At 44.1% G+C, this 24868-nt stretch overlaps 1 protein-coding gene across 1 annotated transcript in view; it reads right to left on the reverse strand.

Moving 5' to 3' along the window:
• Positions 1 to 19661, reverse strand: part of LOC311034050 (ecto-NOX disulfide-thiol exchanger 2-like) — a gene marked incomplete at its 3' end in the record, with an annotated part of 33332 nt that extends 13671 nt beyond the window's left edge. Inside the window, exons 1-6 of the mRNA XM_084041790.1 lie at positions 19550 to 19661; positions 9050 to 9208; positions 7629 to 7835; positions 6891 to 7124; positions 5896 to 6108; positions 2090 to 2196 (exon numbers count right to left, since the gene is read on the reverse strand). Of these exons, the coding sequence (XP_083897916.1) occupies positions 2090 to 2196; positions 5896 to 6108; positions 6891 to 7124; positions 7629 to 7835; positions 9050 to 9208; positions 19550 to 19649 (1020 nt within the window). The 5' untranslated portion in view covers positions 19650 to 19661. The remainder of the gene's footprint in view (positions 1 to 2089; positions 2197 to 5895; positions 6109 to 6890; positions 7125 to 7628; positions 7836 to 9049; positions 9209 to 19549) is intronic.
• Between the last annotated feature and the right edge of the window lie 5207 nt (positions 19662 to 24868).

Consider the following 24868-nt stretch of genomic DNA (forward strand, 5'->3'; position numbering starts at 1 on the left):
GTAAAGAAGACAGGAAAACAACAGTAAACACACTCACAACCATCTGCCTGCTGCCACCATCTATTGTACCTCAGCCCCCGGCATTGTAAGCCACACACACACACACACACACACACACACACACACACACACACACACACACACACACACACACACACACACACACACACACACACACACACACACACACACACACACACACACACACACACACACACACACACACACACACACACACCTAGAGCCTGGGTAGAAGGTTTGTTGTCACACAAACCGCAGATAAAACAGACATGGTGGCAGCTGCTGTCTGTCTCAGTTTGTTTGTCTTCTATAGTATTCTTTTTCCCCCGCGGGGCCAAAGATTCACACGAGTCAAAGCTGCCACCTGCTTGATGCTAAGCGGTCCCGGGGCAGCCATAATAATTACTTACCTATGACCTCTGCTGTGTTCACTCCTTCTCCAAGGAGCACATAGAGCACTCCTTCTCCAAGGATTGTGTTACTCTTTGGGTCAATTTTGCACCTTCAGTCGATGCTTCGTATCCATATGAGTGAAATCGCCGAACATATGATGTGATCTAAGGTTCCCCTATGGGGATATCAACACTAAAAATAAAGCCACAACCCAGGGGGACAGCGGCCTCTAGTGGCAGTGACGTCAGGACTTTGGTGGTCTATTAGTGACAATTTAGGAATGTGATTTATGTAAGAAGTAATGGAAAATACCCACTGATTCAAGGAACACAATGCTGGTAAAACAGAAGCCTGGTGTTTGTGACTTTTCAAAGTGTAGCCATTGCAGACAGGGTAGTGGATCGTATTGCTGTGTCTACTGTGTCAACTTTTTTCAGCTAATACCCCTAGCACTTTTCGTCTTACCTGTTGTGTGTGCTGGCTGTGAATTTGGTTAAAGCCCAGAAGAGAATGGCAGGGAACGGCAGGAGACTCAGTGGAGTCAAATGCTGAGATGAAGAACACACACGCACGCAAACACACACTTTTCCAGAGAAAAGATCATCAGACCATCAGACCTCTGGAGCTTGTTCAGAAAGCTGCGGCTCGTCTGGTGTTCAACCGCCCCAAGTTCTCCCACACAACTATCCTTCTCCGTTCTCTGCACTGGCTCCCCGTAGCAGCTCGCATTCAGTTTAAAACCCTGGTGCTAGCCTATAGGGCAGTGAAAGGAACAGCTCCCTCTTACCTCCGGGCTATGGTCAATGCCTACACCCCTGCCCGACCACTTCGGTCTGCCACCTCGGGGCGACTGATTGGCTCGTCACTCCTTCTGGTCGATCGACACGGTCACAACTTTTTTTCTGTTCTGGCCCCACAGTGGTGGAATGAACTTCCCACTGATGTCAGGACAGCAGAGTCACTGCCCATCTTTCGCCGCAGGCTGAAAACACACCTCTTCAAGAAACACTATCCTTCCTCTTTGCCTGGCCTACTTGTTGTTAACTAGTTGTACGAACTATTGTTGTATTGTTGTACTGTTTTATTGGATCTTGCTTAGTCGATACACTTTTTGTATTAGTTCGTGCTCACTTGATTTTGCTATTTTGTCTCATCTGTTTAAGAAAGTAGGTAGCAGATATATTGCACTTTCACCTTAGCACTAGATATGCTCTTGGTTGCTTGTTTTTTACGGGAAATACACTTAAGACTTCTGGTGATTAGTAGTTTCGTTCCCTACCTATGTTGAATGCACTTATTGTAAGTCGCTTTGGATAAAAGCGTCTGCTAAATGACTGTAATGTAATGTAAAGAGAGACACAGGAGAATCACTAGAGAGAGAGAGACTTGGACTAACCTAATACTTACTTACTTAAAACAAGGAGCCTACTAGTTCATGTCTGATGTCTACCTCTTTTTTGTGTGTGTTGTTTAGCCTTTTGCTAAACAACACAGTTAGACCACTTCAGTTTAACTGAAGTGGTCTAACTAAATGGTGAATGAAGGACAGTAGAAGAGAGCACACACACACCCAGAGATGAGCCACTGAGAATTAAGACCTGCAACAATCCCATAATGTCTAATGAACCACATTAACCAGAGGAACAAACACAATGGAAGCAGAGAGTATACCAACCTCGGCTTGCTTGCGCCACATGTCCAGGTTCTTGCGCTGCGCTTTGGAGAAATGGTCCCATGCCTTTTGTTTGGAAGCAGCTTGGAATACAGACACAATCTGTTCAACTGTGGCAAGATGCAGGGAAGGACAGAGAGACCATCCAGAGAGAGAGAGAGAGAAAGAGAGAGAGAGAGACAGAGGAGAGAGAGAGGAAGAGAGAGAGGAAGGAATATAGAGAAAGAGAGAGAGAGGAAGAGGACAGGAAGGAGCAGAGGAGGGAGCAGAGGAGGAAAAAGTGGAGTCAGCCACGGACGCATAGAACTGTGTGTGCATGTACGTGTGTGTGTGTGTGTGTGTGTGTGTGTGTGTGTGTGTGTGTGTGTGTGTGTGTGTGTGTGTGTGTGTGTGTGTGGTTGTGTCTTCTACTTACCATCTGATGCCAAGGCATCACCTTATGATGACTGGGGGTCGCTCAGTTCCCATAGAGATTCCTGAACTTAAATGATCAACACTTCAACACATTTAACTACACAGAGAACCAACGTACAGCGGCGCTACAAAAGGTCACTTACTGCAACCTGGAGATGGAGATTTCGGCTCAGATCAATCATTCTGACCTATTAGACAGCCAAGAACATCTCAGTGTCTAGTCTCTGAAAATGACAACATTGCCCCCTTGAACAGGCAGTGTACGATACTGGTTCTGGTTCAGCATAGACACGCAGCTCCTTGGCTATTGATTTAACCTAGGTTTAATGGAGGGGAGGTTTGTTCAGGTGTGAGTGCTTCCACTTCAGTGTACAGCCTGTTTTCACATTCATACCCGTTTAAACACATTCAGAGCCGGACCCAGAGAAAACTCTTGTCTTCTACTCATGGACTGCTCCACTGCCGCAGCAGTAATTTAAGTGCTTTGCTATAAGGCAGATTGGAGATCTCTGCCTACTGATATGTCTGGACTCTGGAGACATCTACATTCAAAGTATAGGGGTTAAAACTGGGTGGAAATCACTTGGAAAATAAGGAGAAAAACCCCCAATGAATACCAGCGGTTGCAGAATCAAGGCAAAGACTTCATATTGGGATGGTGATGAATTGTTTTCTTCTTCAAAGCAGTGGGCGTAGGTTTGTTATCGCTGCTCTTCCAGCCCATATACTATTGCATTTAGATTTCCCCAGACGTGTAAGTAGGTGGATATCTCTGATCGTCTGCCTACGCGAGACTAAAAGGCACATTGCTGTTAGCAGCTAAACTTACTTGCCTGACCCATATTTGCGTGACCATTTACCCTGTCATACCATTTACTCTGATCTTGCACGTGTAAGTCACACTGATACTGTAAGAGCATCTGACAGTTGCCTAAACTGTGAGGTGTAAATTGTGGTTTCAGCACATAGACTTCTTTCTTTCAGATCCTACTGTAGCTTGTTGATACAGTTGTACCCCTCTCGGCTGTCTATCCCAGTGGTTCTCAACCTTTTCAGGCCGTGACGCCCGCCAAAATGATCATATTTGAACTGGGGACCCCCCAAAATAATCATATTTGAACTGGGGACTATAGATAAATATTGTGTATAGCTTGTAGATCGGCTATTTTCCGCAATCTTTCATAAGTTATTTGACATGGACAATTTGGCATTCTTTTTGGTATTAAAAGTCCTTAAATTGTCAATTCACTGTCATCTGCCCCCATTGTGTGGGGATCCCCCAGGGGGGGTGAGAAAGGTTGAGAACCACTGGTCGATCCTGTGGTATTCTAGGCAGATTCAGAGGATCATGCAAAGAAAGAGAGTGAGAGGGAGAGACCTTTGTATCTCAGAGGATCTCATGTACACAAGGGAATCAATAAGACCGCCAGAGCTTTGGCCTTGGTCCAACGTGTGCGTGTGCGTGCGTGCGTGCGTGCGTGGAGTGGTGAAAGTGAACGGTACATGGATCAATAGTGCCTTCCCAGGATCCTTTAATTTGACAGAGTAGATCGATGGGGAAGACAGAAGAGAAAAGAGGGTGCAGGGTTGTGGACATGCTCAGGAATGGGCCCGTCCAAAGGACCACATTGGAAGTGTTTCATTACGCTTTAATGTGTTATCCTGGGTTTAAGTCATATCGTGATTATACTTATATCTTTTATCAAAATCTACTCAAATCAAAATCATGGGCGAGCATGCGTGCTGCATTTAGTTGGTGGTACATTTCATTATGAACTCATTCAGTGCCAATGTGTAACACGTAAATGTTTTCCAAAGCCCACAGTGCCAATGACGTGTAACACGTCAAGACAGTGTTTTCAGTGTTTACGCTAGATGGAGCTCTTCGCCTACCTATGAGTGATCCTATGACTTCCAGAGAAGAGTATACCCGGAGTATAACATGATCACAACAAACCCAGCCCCATCCGATCTAATGTTAAAGGATTTATGATGGAAGCAGAGACACTCCTCCGTCTTTCGCGTCACTCTTTGTGTCGATCATCCTGGAACGGAATATTCTGTGGCTCTTGAAAGGTTAGTACAAATGCTCAAAAACGCTGGCACTGGCTGACTTAATTAATTAATTATGGCACTCAATTAGTTAAATGGTATCATGAGCCCAAGTAGCACAAAGCAGCTGCTCTTCATAGTTTAAACTTTGCATACTGTACATCTACATTTAATTTAACATCGAACAACTCTGTCCAGTGATTAATGTTGTTTCATGTGATCTCATGGTGTGTATTACTACTATTGACTAAATGGACAAAGCTAGATCATGGTTCAGGTTAGTTGAACTGGCAGAGGAAGCAGGTGACAGGGTGGCTGTTAGGAGGGACGTGTGGATTTATCCTGTCAGAGACAGAGTGTCCATGGGTGTCAAACTGGGTAGATGAGACAGACAGATAGGGACAATCTGAGGGTGTCAAACTGAACCCAGGTGCACCGCCACCTAGACACAGACTGCTGTGTAGTAGCTTAACACAAGAGGTGTAAACCAAAGCCTTCAAGGGTGAGTCAGGGCAATAGATGAGGTCTGTTATGTCACCAAAGCTGCATTATTGATTTTTACTTTACTTTTCAATGACCTTTCACAGGACCAGACTGGTGTGTCAATAAACTAAAGAGCATGCAGGGAGAAGCGGGTCCAGCATCTTTAAATGTCTCGGGAAAGATGGAAAATAAACAAGACAGTGAATCCCTAGAGATGGTCCTCACGCTGGAAAACAAACCTTTCTGTAAGGTCAATGCACAGCTGAACACTGCCAGACATAAACATGTGTGTACTGACTGACAATGAAATTAACTTACCTTTAACCCTCTTCCACAGAACAAGGAAATAAACGACCAAAGCCTAATATCCTTAAAGGTTAACAAACCAACATCCTCTTGACTTCCGCTCAATCTAATATTATTGTTACTTGTACTTTGATTGATTGATTGAAAATTGTATTAAGCAAAAGAATGTAAAACAACACAGTTACTTATAATGCTTTTGTTGATTCAGTCTGAGAGTTGCTGTTTCCATTAGGCAATGTGTCTATGTGTTTTACCCTGTTTATTGTTTTACTCTTAGTATTTCATATTCGTTAACAGAGTGTACAGCACTTTGGTTCAACGCTGTCGTTTTAAATGTGCTCTATACATAAAGTGGATTGGATTGGATAATATTATTGTTGGCCAAGTAAATATCTAATGGCCAAACACTGACTATAATGAAAAGCCCTACACACTTCCTCTTGTGTGTATTGTGTGTTTAATGTTTGAATATTCATTAAACTATCACTGTACAGTGGAAAATACACACAATTATGTACATAATTCATTCACAGCGTGTGTTGTCGTCCACTCACACTGAGCCAGTATCCCGGACAGGGCGGTCTTCAGCTTCTCTTTGGCTTCCTCCATCTCCTTCTCATGCTGAGTCTTCTCGCCCATCAGCCGGCGGATGTGGCTGTTGGAGGACTGGATCATGGAGTAGAAGTTGTTGGCATTGCGCCGGTTCACCTCGCCTCTCTCCACCCAGGTCAACAGCACCCGCACTGCCTCGGGAAATGCACCGTCATCTGACCCGAGAGCAGAGGGGGAAAAGGATTTAGAAAAAAGCAAAGGTAAATGGTAAAATGGTAAATGGTGCATTTATATAGCGCTTTTATCCAAAGCGCTTTAAATAGATTGTGCGTTACATTCACCCATTCACACCATGCAAGGCACCAACCTGCTCATCAGGAGCAATTCAGCATAATTCAGCGCCTTGCTCAAGGAGACTTCGGCACTAACTCTGGGGGAGCCCGGGATGGTACACAGGTACAAAGCAACCAAAGGCATGGCACGCCCATATCTTCAAAGCCTGATCCGACCATACAACCCCTCCCGCTCACTCAGATCAGCTAACCCATGGAAGGGCTGTCTGAACCTTCCATAAAACATCCGGGACAACGCTCCACACGTCCCAGACTCTTATCCCTTCTGGCTCCCAAACTGTGGAACAAACTCCCCATTTAACTTAGAACTGCAGACTTACTCCCAATTTCCTGTCGTAATCTGAAGACTCACTTCTTCAGACTCCACCTTAAATCCGTACCACTTGACCTAACCTTGACGACCAAGCAGTCTTATGCAAGGGTTAAAATGTAATTTAGATAGCATGTAATTTAGACAGATGCCAGGCTCATTTGTTGACCTGGCATCCTAGAGTTTGTATAGTTTCAAGTTATACCGTTTAGACTGAACGCACGCACGCAGTCACGCACGCACAGAGCCAGACCACTATCCTGGCCTGTGGGTTAGGCTGTTCGATAGATTATTAGATTGCAGTTTGACTAACTGGTGACTGTATATACGGTACCTTTGATCTTGTCTCCCAGCTGGCTACATTCATGTTCAGAGTAGTGGATGATGGGTGGTGGGGAGGGCGGGCGGAAGCGGTCCTCCTCCATCTTGCGTCGGTGCCTCTCCTCTCTGGCCAGCAGGCGCTGATGACACTCCCACTCGTACAGGTCATCTCTGGCCTGAGCGAAGTCCACGTGGAGGCGACCCGAGTCCTTCTTGTCCGTGCTGGAGCCCAACCGGATGCGGTAGCCTGCAGAGGAAAGACGAGAAGAGTTTAAAAAGAGAGCAGGTAGAGCAAGTAGCAGGTACACGCACACACACACACACACACACACACACTTCAGTGCTGCCCAGAGTTTCAACTTGCATCAATATTGTTGCTTGCTCTGCTGGTGTGAGTGTGAGTGTGAGTGTGAGTGTGAGTGTGAGTGTGAGTGTGTGTGTGTGTGTGTGTGTGTGTGTGTGTGTGTGTGTGTGTGTGTGTGTGTGTGTGCGCGCGCGTGTGTGCGTGCGTGCGCGTGTATGCTGGCCTCTGTGTTTCTATGGGGTTGGTTGGGGGTGTACAGAGTCAGTATTGTTAATGGAGAAAGCTACAAAACTCTGACATCTGGACCATTACTTTGCATAGAGGAGATTTAAGACGTGTGGGATTCTGGAAGCCGCTGAGAATGGAGATGAAACATCTTGGTAAGATTATGTGGCTTGTGACTACCGGTGGGTCTTTCTTTTTTTTGTCTTGGTTAGAATGTCTCACCGGACAGGAAGAGAGCCTTGTCTACGGTGAACTCCTCTGCAAAGCGGATGTGACAGAAGTTCTTCTTGCTCTTGCGGATGGCGATGATTTCTCCACACTGTCCAAAAACCTCCACGATCAGCTGTTCTGTGGCGTTCTCCGGCAGGCCGCCCACGAACACCGTCTTACAGCCTGGTGGGCGCTCTCTGAAACCCGGAGGTGGAAGGTCTGTCAAACATGGAGAGACAGGAGAACGCAGGACGCACTGTTATGTGTTTGACCTCACAGTAGGATGAAATACTACTACTGTGGCTGGGCGGGTGGCACTGTTAAGCTACCTGAAAGAAATATACTGAACTTTTTTATCCATTTTATTTTTGGTTGTAGTTAAACAGACTGACCCAATAGATCTGTGGTTCTAGTTAAAGACCCCGTAAACAGAAAGTACCCTAACCCTAAGGCCGTACGTACAGTATTATGTATTATGTTTTTGTCAGACCATTGAAGGCAATTAAATAATTCTCACCTGAGTGTGTCATCAGGTGAGGTGACACAAAAACTGCACGAAATGCCCAAAACATGGCATTTCCTGTTTATGGGCTCTTTAAAGTTACCTATAATGTCAGTGGGTCTAAATAAACTGAGCTAAACAGATCTGTGGTTGTAGTTAAAAGAGACTTGACCTGAGAGGTCTGTCCTCAGGACACCCTGCATTCCCATGGTACAGAGTTATGGGATGGAGCGATGTGGACACACAGAGTTCCTGGCTGGGAGCCAGTCTGCAGAAATAGATGTGTCCCTGAGGACTGCCGTCTCTGTGGCCATTACACTGCTCTGCTACACAAACCCATCCGTCATCACCAAGACAGACTAAACACCTTTTTACAATCCCTGACCTGCTAGAACCGGGACGCTCCAACCCGCTGAGGAACTCTTATTGGGGATGCCAAGGATCATGGCGCAATAACACAGCGCAGACACAACCCAGCACAACACTCCCGCCAAGGTGTTTTTTGTTGAAATTGTTTGGCAGAAACCTCTTATCTCCATATTTTAACTTTTTCTGTATTTTCGTAAATGAATACCCTACTTGAGCACACGCAAGTATCTACAGTAGCAGATCTGCAAGCTCGAAACGCAGCGCGAAGCGACGCGTTTTGTGCTTGTAGATCTGCTACTTTTGCAATTGAATCCTGAAAAGTAACTGACGATTCTGTGACGAAAATGTAAGGAACCTTTCAGACAGATAGACAGAGAGTTCAACAGGTCACACTTCCAGTTACAAATATGTGCTTTTTAATCCTTACCTGCTCTTTCTATTTATGAACCCTGCCTCTCTCTCTCTCTCTCTATTCATCTAAAAGTCAAAAGGTGTAATGTCACAGAATAACAAGCCTTTTCAGAGGAACAGTATTATCAAAGCAATATAAATGTAAACCTACTGGGGTTGGAGGGGAAGAGGGTGCAGCTCTTGCAGTGGATGATCTCCTTGATGATTGGCACTTCCTGGGAGAGGGGTGGGGCCACCATGCCCAGGCCGGGCAGCATGGGGTTCATGGGGGCGATGCCAGTCATCATGCCGAGGTTGTTGGGGTCAAAATCTGGAAGGTGGCAGAGAAACGTTCATGGAGAATACCACAGCGATACTCTGGCTGCTGGGGACGCAGCACAACTTTACAACTCTACCAGTTTAACCCAAAGATCATGTTCCATTTTACATAGTGTTTTATTCTCTGGCTGATTCCTCTGTCAACACCAGTGACACACCAGCAACCTAGAAAACAACAGAATACACACAGCTTCTCATGAATAAATCATCTGACAAACAACATGCATATTTAACAAGCTTTATCTGACTGACTCTCGCTATTGTCATTTCCTCCTGCTGTTTGAGAAATTACCCACTCTTTTTTTCTCTCTTTTTTTTCTACCACAATCATGCATCTGCTGCTCAAATACAGGGTTTTCTGTTCATTCATGTGTATACACTGATACTTTGTGACTGGATGTGAAATGTTTATTAAACGTTCATTGTGAATAGAAGCTTAATTGGAAGCAGATCGAGGAGCTGTGAGGCCTACGTGTATTGTAAGTAAACAACAGGCGGGTATGAGAAAATTTTAAACAGATCGGTTTTCAGTCAGAGGTGAGAATTCTCCAGAGACAAGAATGACAAGGATTCAATTCAGAAAAACACATCAAATGTGAAGCTTCTATGTCTCTGTCCACCCACACAAGACAACATAACACCTGTGTCCTTTGTTTGTGTGGTTCTACATCCCTCCCTGCATTCTCACTCTCTCCTCCATCTTCTCTTTTCTTCTCCGTTCTTGTGGGATGTTCAACAATCTGTTTCTTGGAGGTTTGCTCAAGGTCATTACGTTTGAAGCTACCCATAAATCAGAGCACAGGGAGGAATACAAGTTTGATTATAAAAAAAAAGATTTGATGGTGAAAGCTCCTGGCTGTTACAGTCACACTCCTGAGTGTGAGAGTGTGTGTGTGTGTGTGTGTGTGTGTGTGTGTGTGTGTGTGTGTGTGTGTGTGCGTGTGTGTGTGTGCGTGTGTGTGTGTGTGTGTGTTCCTATCATCAAATATATAGTATCCATCTCTTGCTGTCAGAAAGTCCCAACTGCAGAATGTTCTGTCAGTCATCGCGCATGCGCGCGCACACACACACACACACACACACACACACACACACACACACGAAAACACTACAAGCCTGTGTGTGTGTGTGTGTGTGTGTGTGTGTGTGTGTGTGTGTGTGTGTGTGTGTGTGTGTGTGTGTGTGTGTGTGTGTGTGTGTGTGTGTGTGTGTGTGTGTGTGTGTGTGTGTGTGTGTGGACACATTCATTTGAAAGGTTTGCAGATGCTTTGTGCTCCAGCAGTCATCTCCTCCTCTGCCAGGATTTAAGACTCACTCCAGTGCTGGCTCCTCTGAGCAGTGTTCCCAAATATTTAGCAAATGTAATTGAAAATGTTACTTTTGGTTTTATCCCAATTGTTATGCTGATTTGATTTATTTGGTGTTCTCATTAGGCAAGCTGCATTTTATCCACTGGGACAGGTGTAATCAGAGATATTCAGTGGGTTAGGGTTAACAATGATTACAAATCAGTCATTTATTCTTCATTCAAAAGTCACAGTCTACTACACATGATACAACAGTGTATATTGGGGGTCCCATTATTGAATCAATAGTTCAAAACAAATGCCCAAATGTACCATACTTTTGCCATATCACAAAAAAAGTGTGTTCATTTACCAAATTCCAGTCCAGTTTCAAACTTTTATTTGTGTAAGGTCCAGGAAGTTGCCTGCTTCCACAGCATATGTGATGCGTTTTTAGCAAATTCTTTGTCTCAAACTAGGTTGTTTACGCACTTATTTGGGTGAAATTACTTATTTACACCTATGATATATCTTTTCTGGCCGTGTATGATAGTTTTCTTTCAGATCATTTTAAGATAATTAAAAGATTTCCCATCTGGCAACACTGGCCCTCATGCTCTTGACAATTTGACAGCGGGACAGCCCTAAGCCCTAGACTTCACGTGAATGTGAACCCCAGCATCCATATGCTAGGGCAGTGGTAGGCAACAGGCGGCCCGTGGGACAGAACGTGCCCGCCAGCGATAATATCTAGGCCTGACAAATAATATAGCAAATAATTTAAAACAGGGGTCTTCAACGTTTTCAGGCCAAGGACCCCCTAGCTGAGAGAGAGCTGAAGCAGGGACCCCCTCTATATTGTATAAATTTGTGTTTCAGATTAAACACCTCTTTGCCAAAAAATTGACGATCTACAAGCTCACAACGCCTCGTAGCGCTTGTACCGTAGATCTGCTATTTTTTGGTAAAGTTCTCATTAGAAAAGGGATGCTAGGGTTCAAGTGGTTAAGGTAAAATAAATAATCATATCACACAAATATTTGGCGGACCCCCTGTAGTAACTCTGAGGACCCCCTAGGGGTCCCGGACCCCTGTTGAAGACCCCTGATTTACAATATTGGACTGTAGCCCACATAAGCTAATAATAATGAATCTACCCCCACCCTAAGAATACTTTTACCCATGTTGAAAGTGAAGGACAGGCGGGGTATGCGAGACACCTTGAACACTTGAACAAGGGGCCCCTAGGGGGTTCTCAGAGATACTGCAGGGGGGCCGCCACATCTTTGTGTGGTGATAGGGACTTTATTGTCTCCGCCATGCCGTAAGGCATGGCGAGAGAGTATGTTTTACCCTCCGTCCGTGTGTCCGTCCGTGTGTCCGTGTGTCCGTCCGTCCGTCCGTGTGTTACCACCAAATCTCCGGCACCGTTGGCCCGGTCGCTGCGAAACTGTGCACACACACTCCCTGGATGCCAATTCAGAACCTCTGCCTCAAATTTTTCACATGGGCCTGTTATAGCGCCACCAGGAGGCCGATTTGTGCAAAACCCATTTTTTTCACATTATTCCTACAGTTTTTAACCACACGTCATGCAAATCGGTACACAGTATCTCTATAGTCATGTGATCAACCCTGATCTGTCCGATTTCCCATATTCCATCCTTATTGGTTAAGGTTGCCATCCAAAGTTTGCAGGATTGGTCCGTTTTGAACAAACTGCCTCAAACCATGAACGCAGCGTGCGATTTCCGTGAAATTTCACACGCACATTCCCACTAGGCCGAGGAAGAAATGCCACCCTTTTCACATTGGCCTGTTATAGCGCCACCAGCAGGTCTAATTTAGCAAAACACATTTTTGGAACAAAATGCTTCAAATCATGAATGCAGTGTCCGATTGCCGTGAACGACCTAAGAATAAATGGCACCCTTTTCATATTGGCCTATTATAGCGCCACCAGGAGGCCACAATAACGTATCTGACCTGGCGGAGACCTGTGCTCCGAGGAGCACTTTATCTAGTTTTAAAATGTTTACATTGCCCACTTGAACCCTATAGCATCCCTATTCAGGGGGGAACATTAGCCCAAAATAGCAGATCTACAAGCTCAGCTATTTCCGGCGAAGAGGTTTGGTGTACAGGGGAAAAGAAAGAGCAGACCAAGTACCGAGCCAAATGTCAAGTTTACAAAGTATTGAGGGTTTTTAAGTAGTTAAATGACAATGAAAATACACATTAACATGAATCCAATATGTAGTGGAGGTCCCTGCTTCATCTCTCTCTCAGCTAAGGGGTCCTTGGCCTGAAAAACGTTGAAGACCCTCTGCCTTAAGGCTTGGCAATACAGTTTGTCTTATCTAAGAGACCTTGAGCGCCTGCTCTATGAAAGAGCTCTTGTTTTATCTCTCTTGGAAAAGGAGTATGACGGTCTGTCTCCAGATAATATTCATATTTTTACGGTTTTAACGAACTAAATGTCCTCCGTGTACAACAGTCAAGGACGTAGCCTGCACAACATGATTACCCAAGCATTTCTATCCACACCTGCCTGCAACATTTGATTACACACACAGTTCTGTCAGTATGCAGTTAACCCACCACACACATCTTTATTTATTAACTTTTAGTTATTATTGTGTATAAGATGGCCTGTCACAAGTTCTAGTTCTTAAAAGGATCCCTGGCTAATAAGCCTTATACTGTATGCCTTAATACATTATAATTGCCCTCTATAAATACAATTATAAATTAAAAACACCTTAAATATTTGATTTATGTTGGAAATAGTTTGTCTTTCACTCAATAGGGACCGCTCCCGTCGCAAGTTCATGATGTAATTTGTCCATGTGTGGTGCAGCGCTATGGAATGTATGGAGTGCATGTGCTAACTAAAAATCTACTTCCTAAGGTCAATATGAGCATCAAAACAATATTTAAAATACTTTGTATTAGTACATGCATTCCATAAGGCTGTGCCACATGTACACATGACAGCATCAACTTGCGACGGGAGTTGTCTCTATTGAGTGAAAGATGAAAGGTAGGGTAAGTGATATTTTTTTGGGGGGGAGGGGGTTTTCTGTTAGCCTGGTAAACCCTCCCTCCAGAAATCTCATTTCCATTTGATTTCTGGAGTGAGTCTGGCCTGATCCGCCTTTCTGCAATATTGGCTCTGTGCGCCGAAGGGACAAGCCTATCAGCGTCGTCGCTCATCGTTCTGTGATTGACAGCGACAGTTGGCCAATCAGGTGGCGAGTTCGAGTGAGCCCGAATGAAGCCGAGTGCAGCCTGAGTGCCTCCGACAAAAGACGAACGGCAGCCATTGTTGTTGTCCGAGTGCCTTCACTGTTTACTTTCGTTTTTAAAACGGTGTCAAACTGATTTTTTGAGGCACGGAATTTACTATTAACTAGAAAAAGTGCTCCTCGGAGCACAGGTCTCCGCCAGGTCAGGTAGGCTATTGTGGCCTCCTGGTGGCGCTATAATAGGCCAACGTGAAAAGGGTGCCATTTCTTCTTAGGCCTTGCACGACAATCAGACTGACTGCATTCATGATTTGAGGCATTTTGTTAAAAACATGTGTTTCGCTAAATTAGACCTGTTGGTGGCGCTATAACAGGCCAATGTTAAAAGGGTGGCATTTGTTCCTCAACATAGTGTGAATGTGCGTGCAAAGTTTGAGCGCAATTGGACGGTGCGTTCATGATTTGCGGAATTGTGTTCAAAACAAGCCAATAATGCAAACTTTAGATGTCAATCTTAGCCAATCAGTATGGAATATAAAAAATCAAACACATCCATCGTGATCACATGACTATAGAGATCATGTGTACCGATTTGCGTGAAATTTGGATAAAATTGGAAGGAGTAGTATAAAAAAATGTGTTTTACATAAGTCGGCCTCCTGGTGGCGCTATAAAACGCAGATGTGAAAAATGCAGGGCAAAGGTTTTTCCTTGACCTATAGGGAGTGTGCATACAAAGTTTTACACAGATCGGTGCAATTATAGGTAAAAACACGAATCGGCCTGTTATAGCGCCACCATGAGGCTGATTTGAATATTTTCAAATGGTAGTTCTTCCTCGGCCTAATGGGAATGTGCGTGCAAAATTTCACGGAAATTGCATGCTGTGTTCATGATTTGAGGCATTTTGTTCAAAACGGAGCACTCCTGCAAACTTTGGAAGACATTTTTGGCCAATCAGGATGGAATATTAGAAATCTGAAAGACCCGTTTCGTTTAATGACAATAGAGATACTGTGTACCGATTTGCGGGATTTTGGGACAAAATCTGTAGGAGTACTGTCAAAAAATGTGTTTTGCACAAATCGGCCTCCTGGTGGCGCTATAACAGGCCCCTGTGAAAAATTTGGGGCAGAGGTTCTGCTCTGGTATCCAGGGAATGTGTGTGCACAGTTTGGCTGCGAGCAAGCCAACGGTGCCGGAGATTAGCTGTACACAGACAGATCGAAGGACGGACACACGGACGGACGGACGGACAAGGGGTAAAACATACTCTCTCGCCATGCCTTTCGGCCTGGCGGAGACAACAAATCGTTTGGATAGAATTTAGTTGTTTAACTTCATATATGTGGTCAATTAATCATGACAGAGCCTATTTAAAAATATAAATTTAGAGAACCGGCAGGGGCGGGGAGTGACACGCATGTATCCCAATAAGGCAACCTATTTTGGGCATGGCCGTCTCAAAAGTCCTGTTGCGTCACATAGTCTGGAGGTGGTAAAAATGAACTGCTGATTGGCTGAAGGGGAAAAACGATCATTGGTTGAAGGGGTTGTCAGTCAACGGTATAACTCCCGCCCAACTCCAGCCCACAGCCAATATTGCAGAAAGGCGGATCAGGCCAGACTCACTCCAGAAATCAAATGGAAATGAGATTTCTGGAGGGAGGGTTTACCAGGCTAAGAAATCATTGCTTCAGAGCGTTTGTTCGGTCACAGGGGTCTCTCCAGCTCTTTAGTAAACAGAATATAGTACATTTTCAGGTAGGTGACAAAATGTAAGCCAATCAGTATAGGAGAGAGCACGGAAAATGCTTTTTCTGTTCAATAAAGAGCTGGAGAGACATGGGAGACTCCTTTTACTGAACAAACACTCTATATAGCAATGAGTACTATCAGAATATAGAGCTATTTAACACTTATTTTAACCAAAGTAAATCACTTACCCTACCTTTAACTAGTTCTAAAATAAATACAATATTTAAGGTGATTTTAATTCTTTATTTTAGTTGTAGGGGGCAATTATAATGTATAAAGGCATATAAGGCTTATTAGCCAGAACTGGAAGTTATCCATTGGTCATGTTCTGACACGCGCGCATGCACGCACACACACACACACACACACACACACACACACACACACACACACACACACACACACACACACACACACACACACACACACACACACACACACACACACACACACACACACACACACACACACACACACACACACACACACACACACACACACACACAAGGACAGAGAGTGTAAAAGTATCATGTGAGCACACATAGATGAGAGTGAAGTGACTGCAGAATGGAATGGTGGTGAGTTGAGTTGTGAACCTCATGCTTCATGGTAAATGCTTCCTGAGCTTGTAATGAGCTTGGATAAATAATAAACCTGAGCCACGAAGCCTCAGTGTTTTTCATTAATCTCCCCTTTTGGTTCTGAACCATTAAACGCAATGTTATTAAACCAACGTCGGTGGAACGGCATGGGTCTGGATGGAGCGGTGTTCAGTTTTCTCTCAAGGATGAGGAATTATACACATCTAAAGAGAGACATCATGTCTTAATTCATCTGCACTATAGTGGATGTTACAGTCGCAGCCTAACAGCTTCAATATGGGGTGAGTTAGAGCAGTGGTTCTTAAAGTGGGGTCCGCGGACCCCCAAGGGTCCCTGAGGGGGTTCCAGGCGGTCCCCAGCCAAATTATCAATAGTTAGGAACCAAATGCAGGTTACTCTTATTGGTCTGTAGCTCTAAGAGTGTAGACATGGAGTCAAATGGAGTCATTTGATTCCATTTGTACGCTCAAGAGTTAAATGAACACAGATGATACTACAGTGTAGATTGGGTTCCCAGAGATAATAATGGTATCAAATGGGGCGCCTAATGCATATCAAACTGATGGTTGAGAATCACTGCTATAGCCGTAAAAACATCTTCTCTTATGGGGGTCCCTGGCGTATCTTTTCAAATGGGGATCCACAGGCTAATATGTGTCAATTCGAGGGTCCTTGACATGAAACAAACGTTTTTTGAGAGCCACTGAGGTAGAGAAGTTAACATAATATGCTAAAACAAAGAGTTCAGTGTGGGTAGTGCTCTCCTTCACTATTTGTAGTCGGGATCCTTATAACACTAGGTTCACGATACAATTTTTCATGATTCTTTTCGAGTTTTCTCTATATTTCTCTTACACAAATCCAGTATTTTCATATTTTTTTCCGGGTTCTTTTACAATGCTGTGTCGGGCCATTCAGTCAGACAAAAGTAGCAAAAATAGCTGATCTACAAGCTCAAAACGCGTCACAGAGCGACATGTTTTGAGCTTGTAGATCTGCTATTTCTGCTATTTTGGAATTGGAATTTTTGGAATCCTGAAAAATTACTTTTATTTAATTTCAAATGCATTTAGTTATACTTATGTTAACTTTATGAACTTAAATACAAATACATTGGACATAAAAATACAATAGAATTTTAACACTAGTCATTAAGCTATTAATATAGACTGTAATTAATTAAAGCGGGTCATGTTTGGAATTGAAAGCTGAAATCAATAATATATCAGTATTCCGATATTAACCTGTGGGCCACATTAAGTGAAGGTGGGGGCCGCATGTGTCCCCTGGGCCACCAGTTGCCCATGTACTGTATGCCCTACTTGAAGCTGGGGAGAGCCTGCATTTACAACCAACCACTGCTGTCTTTACCTTCCCACTCCAAAAAGTAGAGAGAGGGGAAGAGATTGAGTGACTGGATGGAAGGGAGGTTATCATGCCTCATTGGAGAGTTCTGCAGAACAAGTTTCGATTTACTTTTTTCATTTAGAAGCTAGCGTAGCCTTAAGGGATGAGGCCACATAGCCACTGCCATCTTGTCAGAAACCCAGACGAGTGTCAGTCTAATCAGCCTCTGTCTGCCATCTTATGGATGTGTGAGTGTGTGTGTGTGTGAGTGTTGTGTGAATGAGAGCGGGTGTGATTCTCCAGTCCTCAGACTGATAATAGAGTCAGAACTCCATCTCGCTGACACAGCTCAGCCTGTTCATTTCAATACAGTCACTCTTAATGGCCGACGCAGCCAAACATGGGAATGTCCAATATCACCCTACAAGTGCCCAGAAGCAGAGTTATCTACAGCAAACACTGCACTGCAGTCAAAGACAAACCTTACTGAGAATGTACTCATTCGCTAACCTGGTCAGGACATTTTGTGTATAACCCGGTCGTAAATATTGTATATTGCATACTGTACGTCAATTCTGAAAGGCGATTCACCTTTTGTACCTGTTTTGTACCTCTGTTTTTGTATTTATGCTTTGTTTTCCCTGTAATGTACTCTATTGTCTGCTTGTTTGTTTTGTTTTTTGTGGGGACCACGGATGTGAATTAGCATCTCTGCTAAATCTGGTGTATTTACATTACAGTACATTGATAGGTATTGTTCATTAATATGCAGTGTCCCGTCAAAACAAAAAAAGAAAAAAGGGAGTGCAGAGCCTTGATTTGTGCGGATCACAGGTGTATCTCATGTTTGTTTCTAAGTCATAGGCACGCTCCCATGGAAATCATTTGCATTGTTACCCTCCCCATTTGAGACCATAAAAGGTAACTGGAAACATCCATCGTCAGACCAAAAAACACCATCACTCGTCAAAATGAACTGATCTACAAGCTTACAACGGAGTTGGGAGTCTGGGACGCACCGCCATGACAACTTGCAGATCAGCTTATTTTGGCAAGTGAATCCCTCACGCGATGGATGCCCTGAACGTTAATAAAGTAATAGGCTACTCTCATGAGTAATGAGAAAAAGAGGTTTTATAAAGTTTAACCTCACAACCAAAGGCTAATAAAACTTGGAGAGGATATAATATAAGCCCTTTCTAATGAACGATTACTCGCTCACCTTTAACGAGGTAAAAAGATGATGCTGGAATTACTGAGGGGAAATCCGTCCTCTTAATCCAGAGCGATTTACAGTAAGCAAGGTCCAGGACTCTAAATAGACTTTGTTTACACCGTAAGCCCAGAGGGGCTGAAAAGGATCATTTTGTGGTGTAGCCTCCAGTAATCTCCAATCCACAACCACAGAATCAGTGTGCAAAACAATATCATGTCACGTTCAGATGTACTGATGATGACAAGATAAGCTGATTTGGGTGAATTAGCTCAACACACAGTGCAGTAAATCTCCAAAGAAGTCCATGAAGAGAACCTGATATACCCCCATACTGTACCTCTCATTCTGCTGACCTGACAGCTTCCAGCAGCTGATGGACCCACATGAATGGCCTCCTCTGACATATTATATCACATACTGTATCAGTACACAATGATGCAAAAGCATCGGCCTGAACATCTTGTCCAGGGGTCTTCTACGTTTTTCAGGCCAAGGACCCCTTAGCCGAGAGAAAGATGAAGCAGGGACCCCCACAACATATTGTATAAGATTGTGCTACAGATTAAACTTTTTCATAGATTTCATAGATAGCTTCATAGGTGTGTTTTTTCAAGTTAGATTCAATGTGTATTTTTCCCCCTTCTACATCAAACCTCTTCGCCAAAAATAGCAGATCTACAAGCTCACAACGCCTCGCGCTGCGACTCTAGACTGGATCAAAGCACTGAGCAGTAAAGGGAAAAGCCTGGTGACGTGAGGTTGAATAACCTTTAATTCAATACCCAAGTGTCTCTGTGATGTCCTGATGTCAAGATGCAGTCCAGCGTAAAGAAAGCAGTGTGGTTCAGTTGTCGTGTCGTGTGGTTGGTACCTTACCTGGCATGACAGGCTGTCCATTCATGTTCATGGTGGGCGCCATGCCCAGGTTGTTCATGGCTGTAGCCCAGGCACCCGGGTCAGACATGGGCATCGTCATGGAGTTGGAGTCCATGGTTATGTTATGGATCCCTTCTGGGGAAAGATATGGGGAGAGGGAAAAGAGAGGGAGAGAGAGAGATTAGATCAAAGACAGGGTTGACCCTAACTAGCCTGTGAGCAGACAAATCTGCCAGTGCAAAAGAAAATTGCCCTCTGCGATTTGGGTCTGGCGCCGCTCCGTTGTGAATCCATTTCCTGCCCAAAGTCTGGGGTGACCAATCAGGGCCCGGTATTCAAATATGGGAGACTGTAATTGGTAGTTGGTTCAAATTCAAAAGCATCAAAAGTAGCAGATATACAAGCTCAAAACGTGTGGCTTCGGGCTGCGTTTGTCTGACAACATCACTGAAACTGAAGACTGCTCTCAGCAGGAAATGCCCAGAACAGGGCATTTCCTGTTTAGGGGCTCTTTCAAAGCTCTCTGCTGTGCGTTGCCATAGTGAGTCCTGAGCTGTTGGTGTGACGCTACGATAATGTTGCTGCTGATGAGAGCTTCATGGACTTGTTAACTAATACGACTCTATTAACAGAGAGACTGGGTGTTTTTAGTTTTTTACTGCAGTTTCACTGCAGAATCACTTTCTACTGCAGTCACAGTGCTAATGGATACACTTGCTCTGTGACTGAGAGGTCACCCGATCTACTATGAATCACCCCATTCAATGGAAAGGAATTACATCCAAATGGATGCATCCATTCTATGGGGTGGAATTTTACAATCTCTACAACCCCGCTCGCATTGTGCCAAGCACCGCCCATACCACCTTTTTTCCACCACTGACCATTATAGTGACCGAGAGTTGACTGAGGCAGGTGACAGGTCATGAGACCGCCAGGGATACATCTCACGCAGTTCTTTCCAAATAAAGTGCAGGGCATGGCCGCCTGTAATTACACGAATAATATACAGTAGGCTTGTGTGCATGCATATATAACAGTAATTATGCCAATGACAACATGCTATGATATATACTGCATTACTAAGTGCTTTTGCTCCTGGCATCAACACCCAAGGCATCTCCTGTGATGGAGGGGAAATAATCAAGAGGCCAGAGGTCCTGAATTGATGTGACATTAAGCCGAGGTTCATCTGAAAAGCCCTGCTGCATTTGACCTGGGGTCAACTCCGCTACATTAGCCTCCTGACCCCTGCTGATGGAGGGTGGAGGAGAGGGGTGGGTGGGCTGGTGGTTGGAAGGTGGGGGGGGGCATGTCACTGAACCGTATCCTTCTACAGGTTATCTCTCCCACACGTCGCTCATTGGCCGCTATAGCTGGACGATATTGGCTTTATTGATCAGACCAAACGCGTCAATATTGGAGAGAGTTTTCAATTATTGTCATCGTCGCAACCTGACCTTCTGACAAAATGGACAGTGATTTATTTTCTATTTATTTTAACCACATAGACTGGATAGGGAGCAGAGACCGAGGACAACCAACCAGCCACGGGATCCTCTGATCTCTCTTACCCCCCCCACTCCCCCGGAGTCAGAAGATTGACCTTTAGTTCCCCTATACTCTCTCTCAGGAGGCCAATAGTAAATTAAGTCACTTTAAAGACCATTGGCTGTTAGCCCATCGCTAGGCCCTCCGGGACGCAGAGAGAAGCTGTGGGTCATTTAGTTGAAAGTGGACGAGGTTTTAACAGCTACTGTAACTACAAGGCCATTACGGCCAAGAGAGAGCGAGAGAGCGAGAGAGCGAGAGCGAGAGAGAGAGAGAGAGAGAGAAAGAGGGACAGGGGGTGGGGAATAAGGGAAAGGAATAGATGAGGAGGATGGGAAAGAAGAGGGCAGATGCAGAAAGATGAGAGGACGTAAAGAGTAGAAAAACGTGAGTTGCTCCCCACGCCCCTCAGGCCCTGATTACACTTGGAACAGAGAACCTTTGAGAGTGAATGAACGCGATCCTATTATTACTGGGTATTCATATTCATGCCTAAACCTACAATTAGTGAATACGAATATACTAATGCATCCACTGAAACGGAAAATGTTGAATAGACAGCATTACGTTTCAATGCATGTGCTCCAATCATGTGTGCATGTGCTCCAATCAAAGGCAGGGGGGGGGGTCAAATCATATGTGTGCGTGTTTGTGTTTCTGGGTGTGTTTTTCATGTACATGGCACATTGCAGAGTCATAAGACACATAAATGAACACTCGCACACTGAGGGCTCCAATGCGACAGATGATTTATTATTATTGCACCACAAAAAAAGCTGTGGCGTTTCCAGCTCAAAGCTCTCCCTCGGACTTTGAAGGGCTTTGAGCTCGAAACGTCACAGCTTTTTTTTGTGGTGCAATAAATGTGGTCGCATTGGAGCCCTCCGCGTATGAGCGTTAATTTACGTGTCCTTGCTTACTCTTCGTCGCTCAGCACCTGCCCAACTTCGGGTAGGGGATGTGCATGTAGTTTTCCTTTTTTCACCATTACAGAGCCAGTGCACCTGTAGACAACTACACCGGTAAATCCACACCAGCAGCACAGAGATCAACTCAACTTAGAACAGCACACCTACATGCAAACAGAGACACAAGCAAGGACTCCAGGACCTGAGCCCTGCACGCAGCTGTGGAAGATTTACTTAACCTATACACGTGGCAACTATGCAGAGATACTGTACATACATACATACATGTTGAATAGTGGGAGGTTTTCTCTGGTGGGAGACTTAAGCCGAGTTCAGACCATGGCAAGAAGCTTTTGTTGCTTTTGTGTGACGCTGTAGTATGATCAAGTAGGGCATTCATTTTACGAAAACACACACAAAGTGAGAATAATAGGAGATGAGAGATTTCTGCCTGACAGCAACGATATAATATATTAAATGTTGACATGCTATGGATACGGTAAAATAACATCTGCTCGTCGCCTTGATGTGAACTGTCACTGTCGGGTTTTAGGGATAGGCTCGTCTGCAGTTTATATTCTATATCATTATATCATCACTATGGAAATGGTAATCGGTCGTGGGGACTGTCCAGTTTCATATCCACAGTATTGGCATTCTGAAGCAAGCTTTTGTAAGTTGCAACTCATCTCGTTATGAATCTTTAGCCTGAACTAGGCTTTAGACAGGCCCATTTTATATGCAGCACAGGGGTTGACATTAAGGTCTCAGAGGCACTTTCCCAGACGGGAAAGCACAGGTCATGTTCTACTTGCCCAAAAAGCATATAGGTTAAATCCAATGGATAATTGCCCAGTGGCGACAGTCGGAAGACGGAATGCACTTACCCATCGGGGCAACCTGAAAGCAAACTCCACTTGCCCGAACCTTTTATTTACTTGCCACGGGCAGTCTGGCAACCGCTAGTGTCAACCACTGTAGTGTCAGAATACCTGGTTTAGGAAGATTGTTATGAAGGTTATAAATAAGGGATGGGACTATGGTTTGTCTCAATTTACATAATTCTGAATTCAGTGTGCAGGCTTAAAGCAAATGCTCCTGCGCACGCACGTGTACACACACACACACACACACACACAACATGAGAAAGAAGACAGCAAGATTTTCTGTTTGTTACACAAATACATTTAACATTGGGTGGAACTTGCACATAAACACATTTCACCCACTGTTTTACACCTGTAATGTGACAATAAAGATGAATCTGAACATTCTCACACACACACACACACACACACACACACACACACACACACACACACACACACACACACACACACTTACTTAATGATGTATGACTGGCCTTCTTCTCTGTTGCTTTGATCTGTTAATTACGATAAAACCAGTCGGATTTTCGTCAGTGTGTTCCTCAAAAAAAACAAAACACATCTCAATTAGGACCAGGAACAAAGACAGCAGGGATTAGAGACCCAGCACAGAGAGACAACAGGAGAGACCTGAGGACATCGGTCTCATAGGACAGACTACATTTCTCCTTCACTTTCGGAAAGCAGCTATAATGGAATGCAGATCTCGCTGAGCACGGCAACAGTGTTGCCAAGTCTGCTTATTATAAGCGACCTTGGGTTTTTTTCTGTAAAGTTGCGGTTTTCAATTTTCTTTGGCTTGTCTATGAAGTGTAGTTCATTGAAAAGCTCATTTGGGGCTTGTTTCCTAATGTTGTTTAAACCAGTGGTTCCCCAACATTTTCATGTCAAGGACCCCCAAATGAATATGTATTTGTCTTCAGACTCCCATCTAAAATTATTACAAGATTAGTGTTGTTAAAAATGTTTCACAACATTCAAAAAACAGCACATTTATTTCAAGATTATTTCTGAAAATAGCCGATCCACAAGCTCACAAAGAGCTTGTAGATCGGCTATTTTCAAATAGCTGATGTAATAGAGCTCAAGTGGTAAAACTGGTCGCTTCTTTTGGGCTTGTTTTCATAGACCCGGTCACTTGTTTCACTCACCAGATCTGACAACACTGCACTGTCACTGAGCTATACAGTAGACGTCAATCCTATCTCCACGTGCTCCTTTCACCCGCTAACCTGGCAACAATTACACACTGACAAATATCATGGTTCCACATTAGTGAGCTGAGACTGTCTGAGGGAAAATCTGAGTGTCGCAGCTGTCTATACTGGAGCGTCAAGAAGAGACAGAAAATGTTTACACATTTCTATTCATGTAATGCCGCTGCATAACAAAACATCACATCTGACAAAATAACCAAATTCTTCATTTGCAATTTAGATTAAGTGAACCCGGGGCCAAAATGAAAACAAACCAAGCGAGGACATTTTCTGTCTCTCATCAACAAACACATTTAGATGCTGAAGAGCAGCGAAATATTCTATGGCTACCCACACATTTACTTGCATTTAACAGACTCGAGAGAAAATGTGCAGCCAGCAGAGGTGAATAAACTTGATTCCCCTCCAATATTTACATTATAAATGGTCCAGTCGTTCCAATTATTCTTTCATCCCCAACAAGTCACTCTCATTCTGGACTGATTGGATAATAATACTGACATGAACCAACAAATTAGAACTGCTCCAAAATGAACTCTACAAGGCTTCATATAGCGACTGGAGCTAAATGTCTAGTTAGTTCCTAAATTAAAAATGTCATGAACCCAAAGGACTGAATGCCATGGGTGCCTATTCTAAATTAAATACTTAAACAGGGCTCTCCTTTGCAGAGTTTGATTCTTCGCTTTGATTGCACATGAACAGCAGAGAAGCCATTTAGGCGAAAACCTCCGACAAATGACACTTTCCTTGAAT

Source organism: Gymnoscopelus microlampas (genome assembly GCF_963454915.1).
Source record: "Gymnoscopelus microlampas genome assembly, chromosome: 18".
NCBI classification, from domain to species: domain Eukaryota; kingdom Metazoa; phylum Chordata; class Actinopteri; order Myctophiformes; family Myctophidae; genus Gymnoscopelus; species Gymnoscopelus microlampas.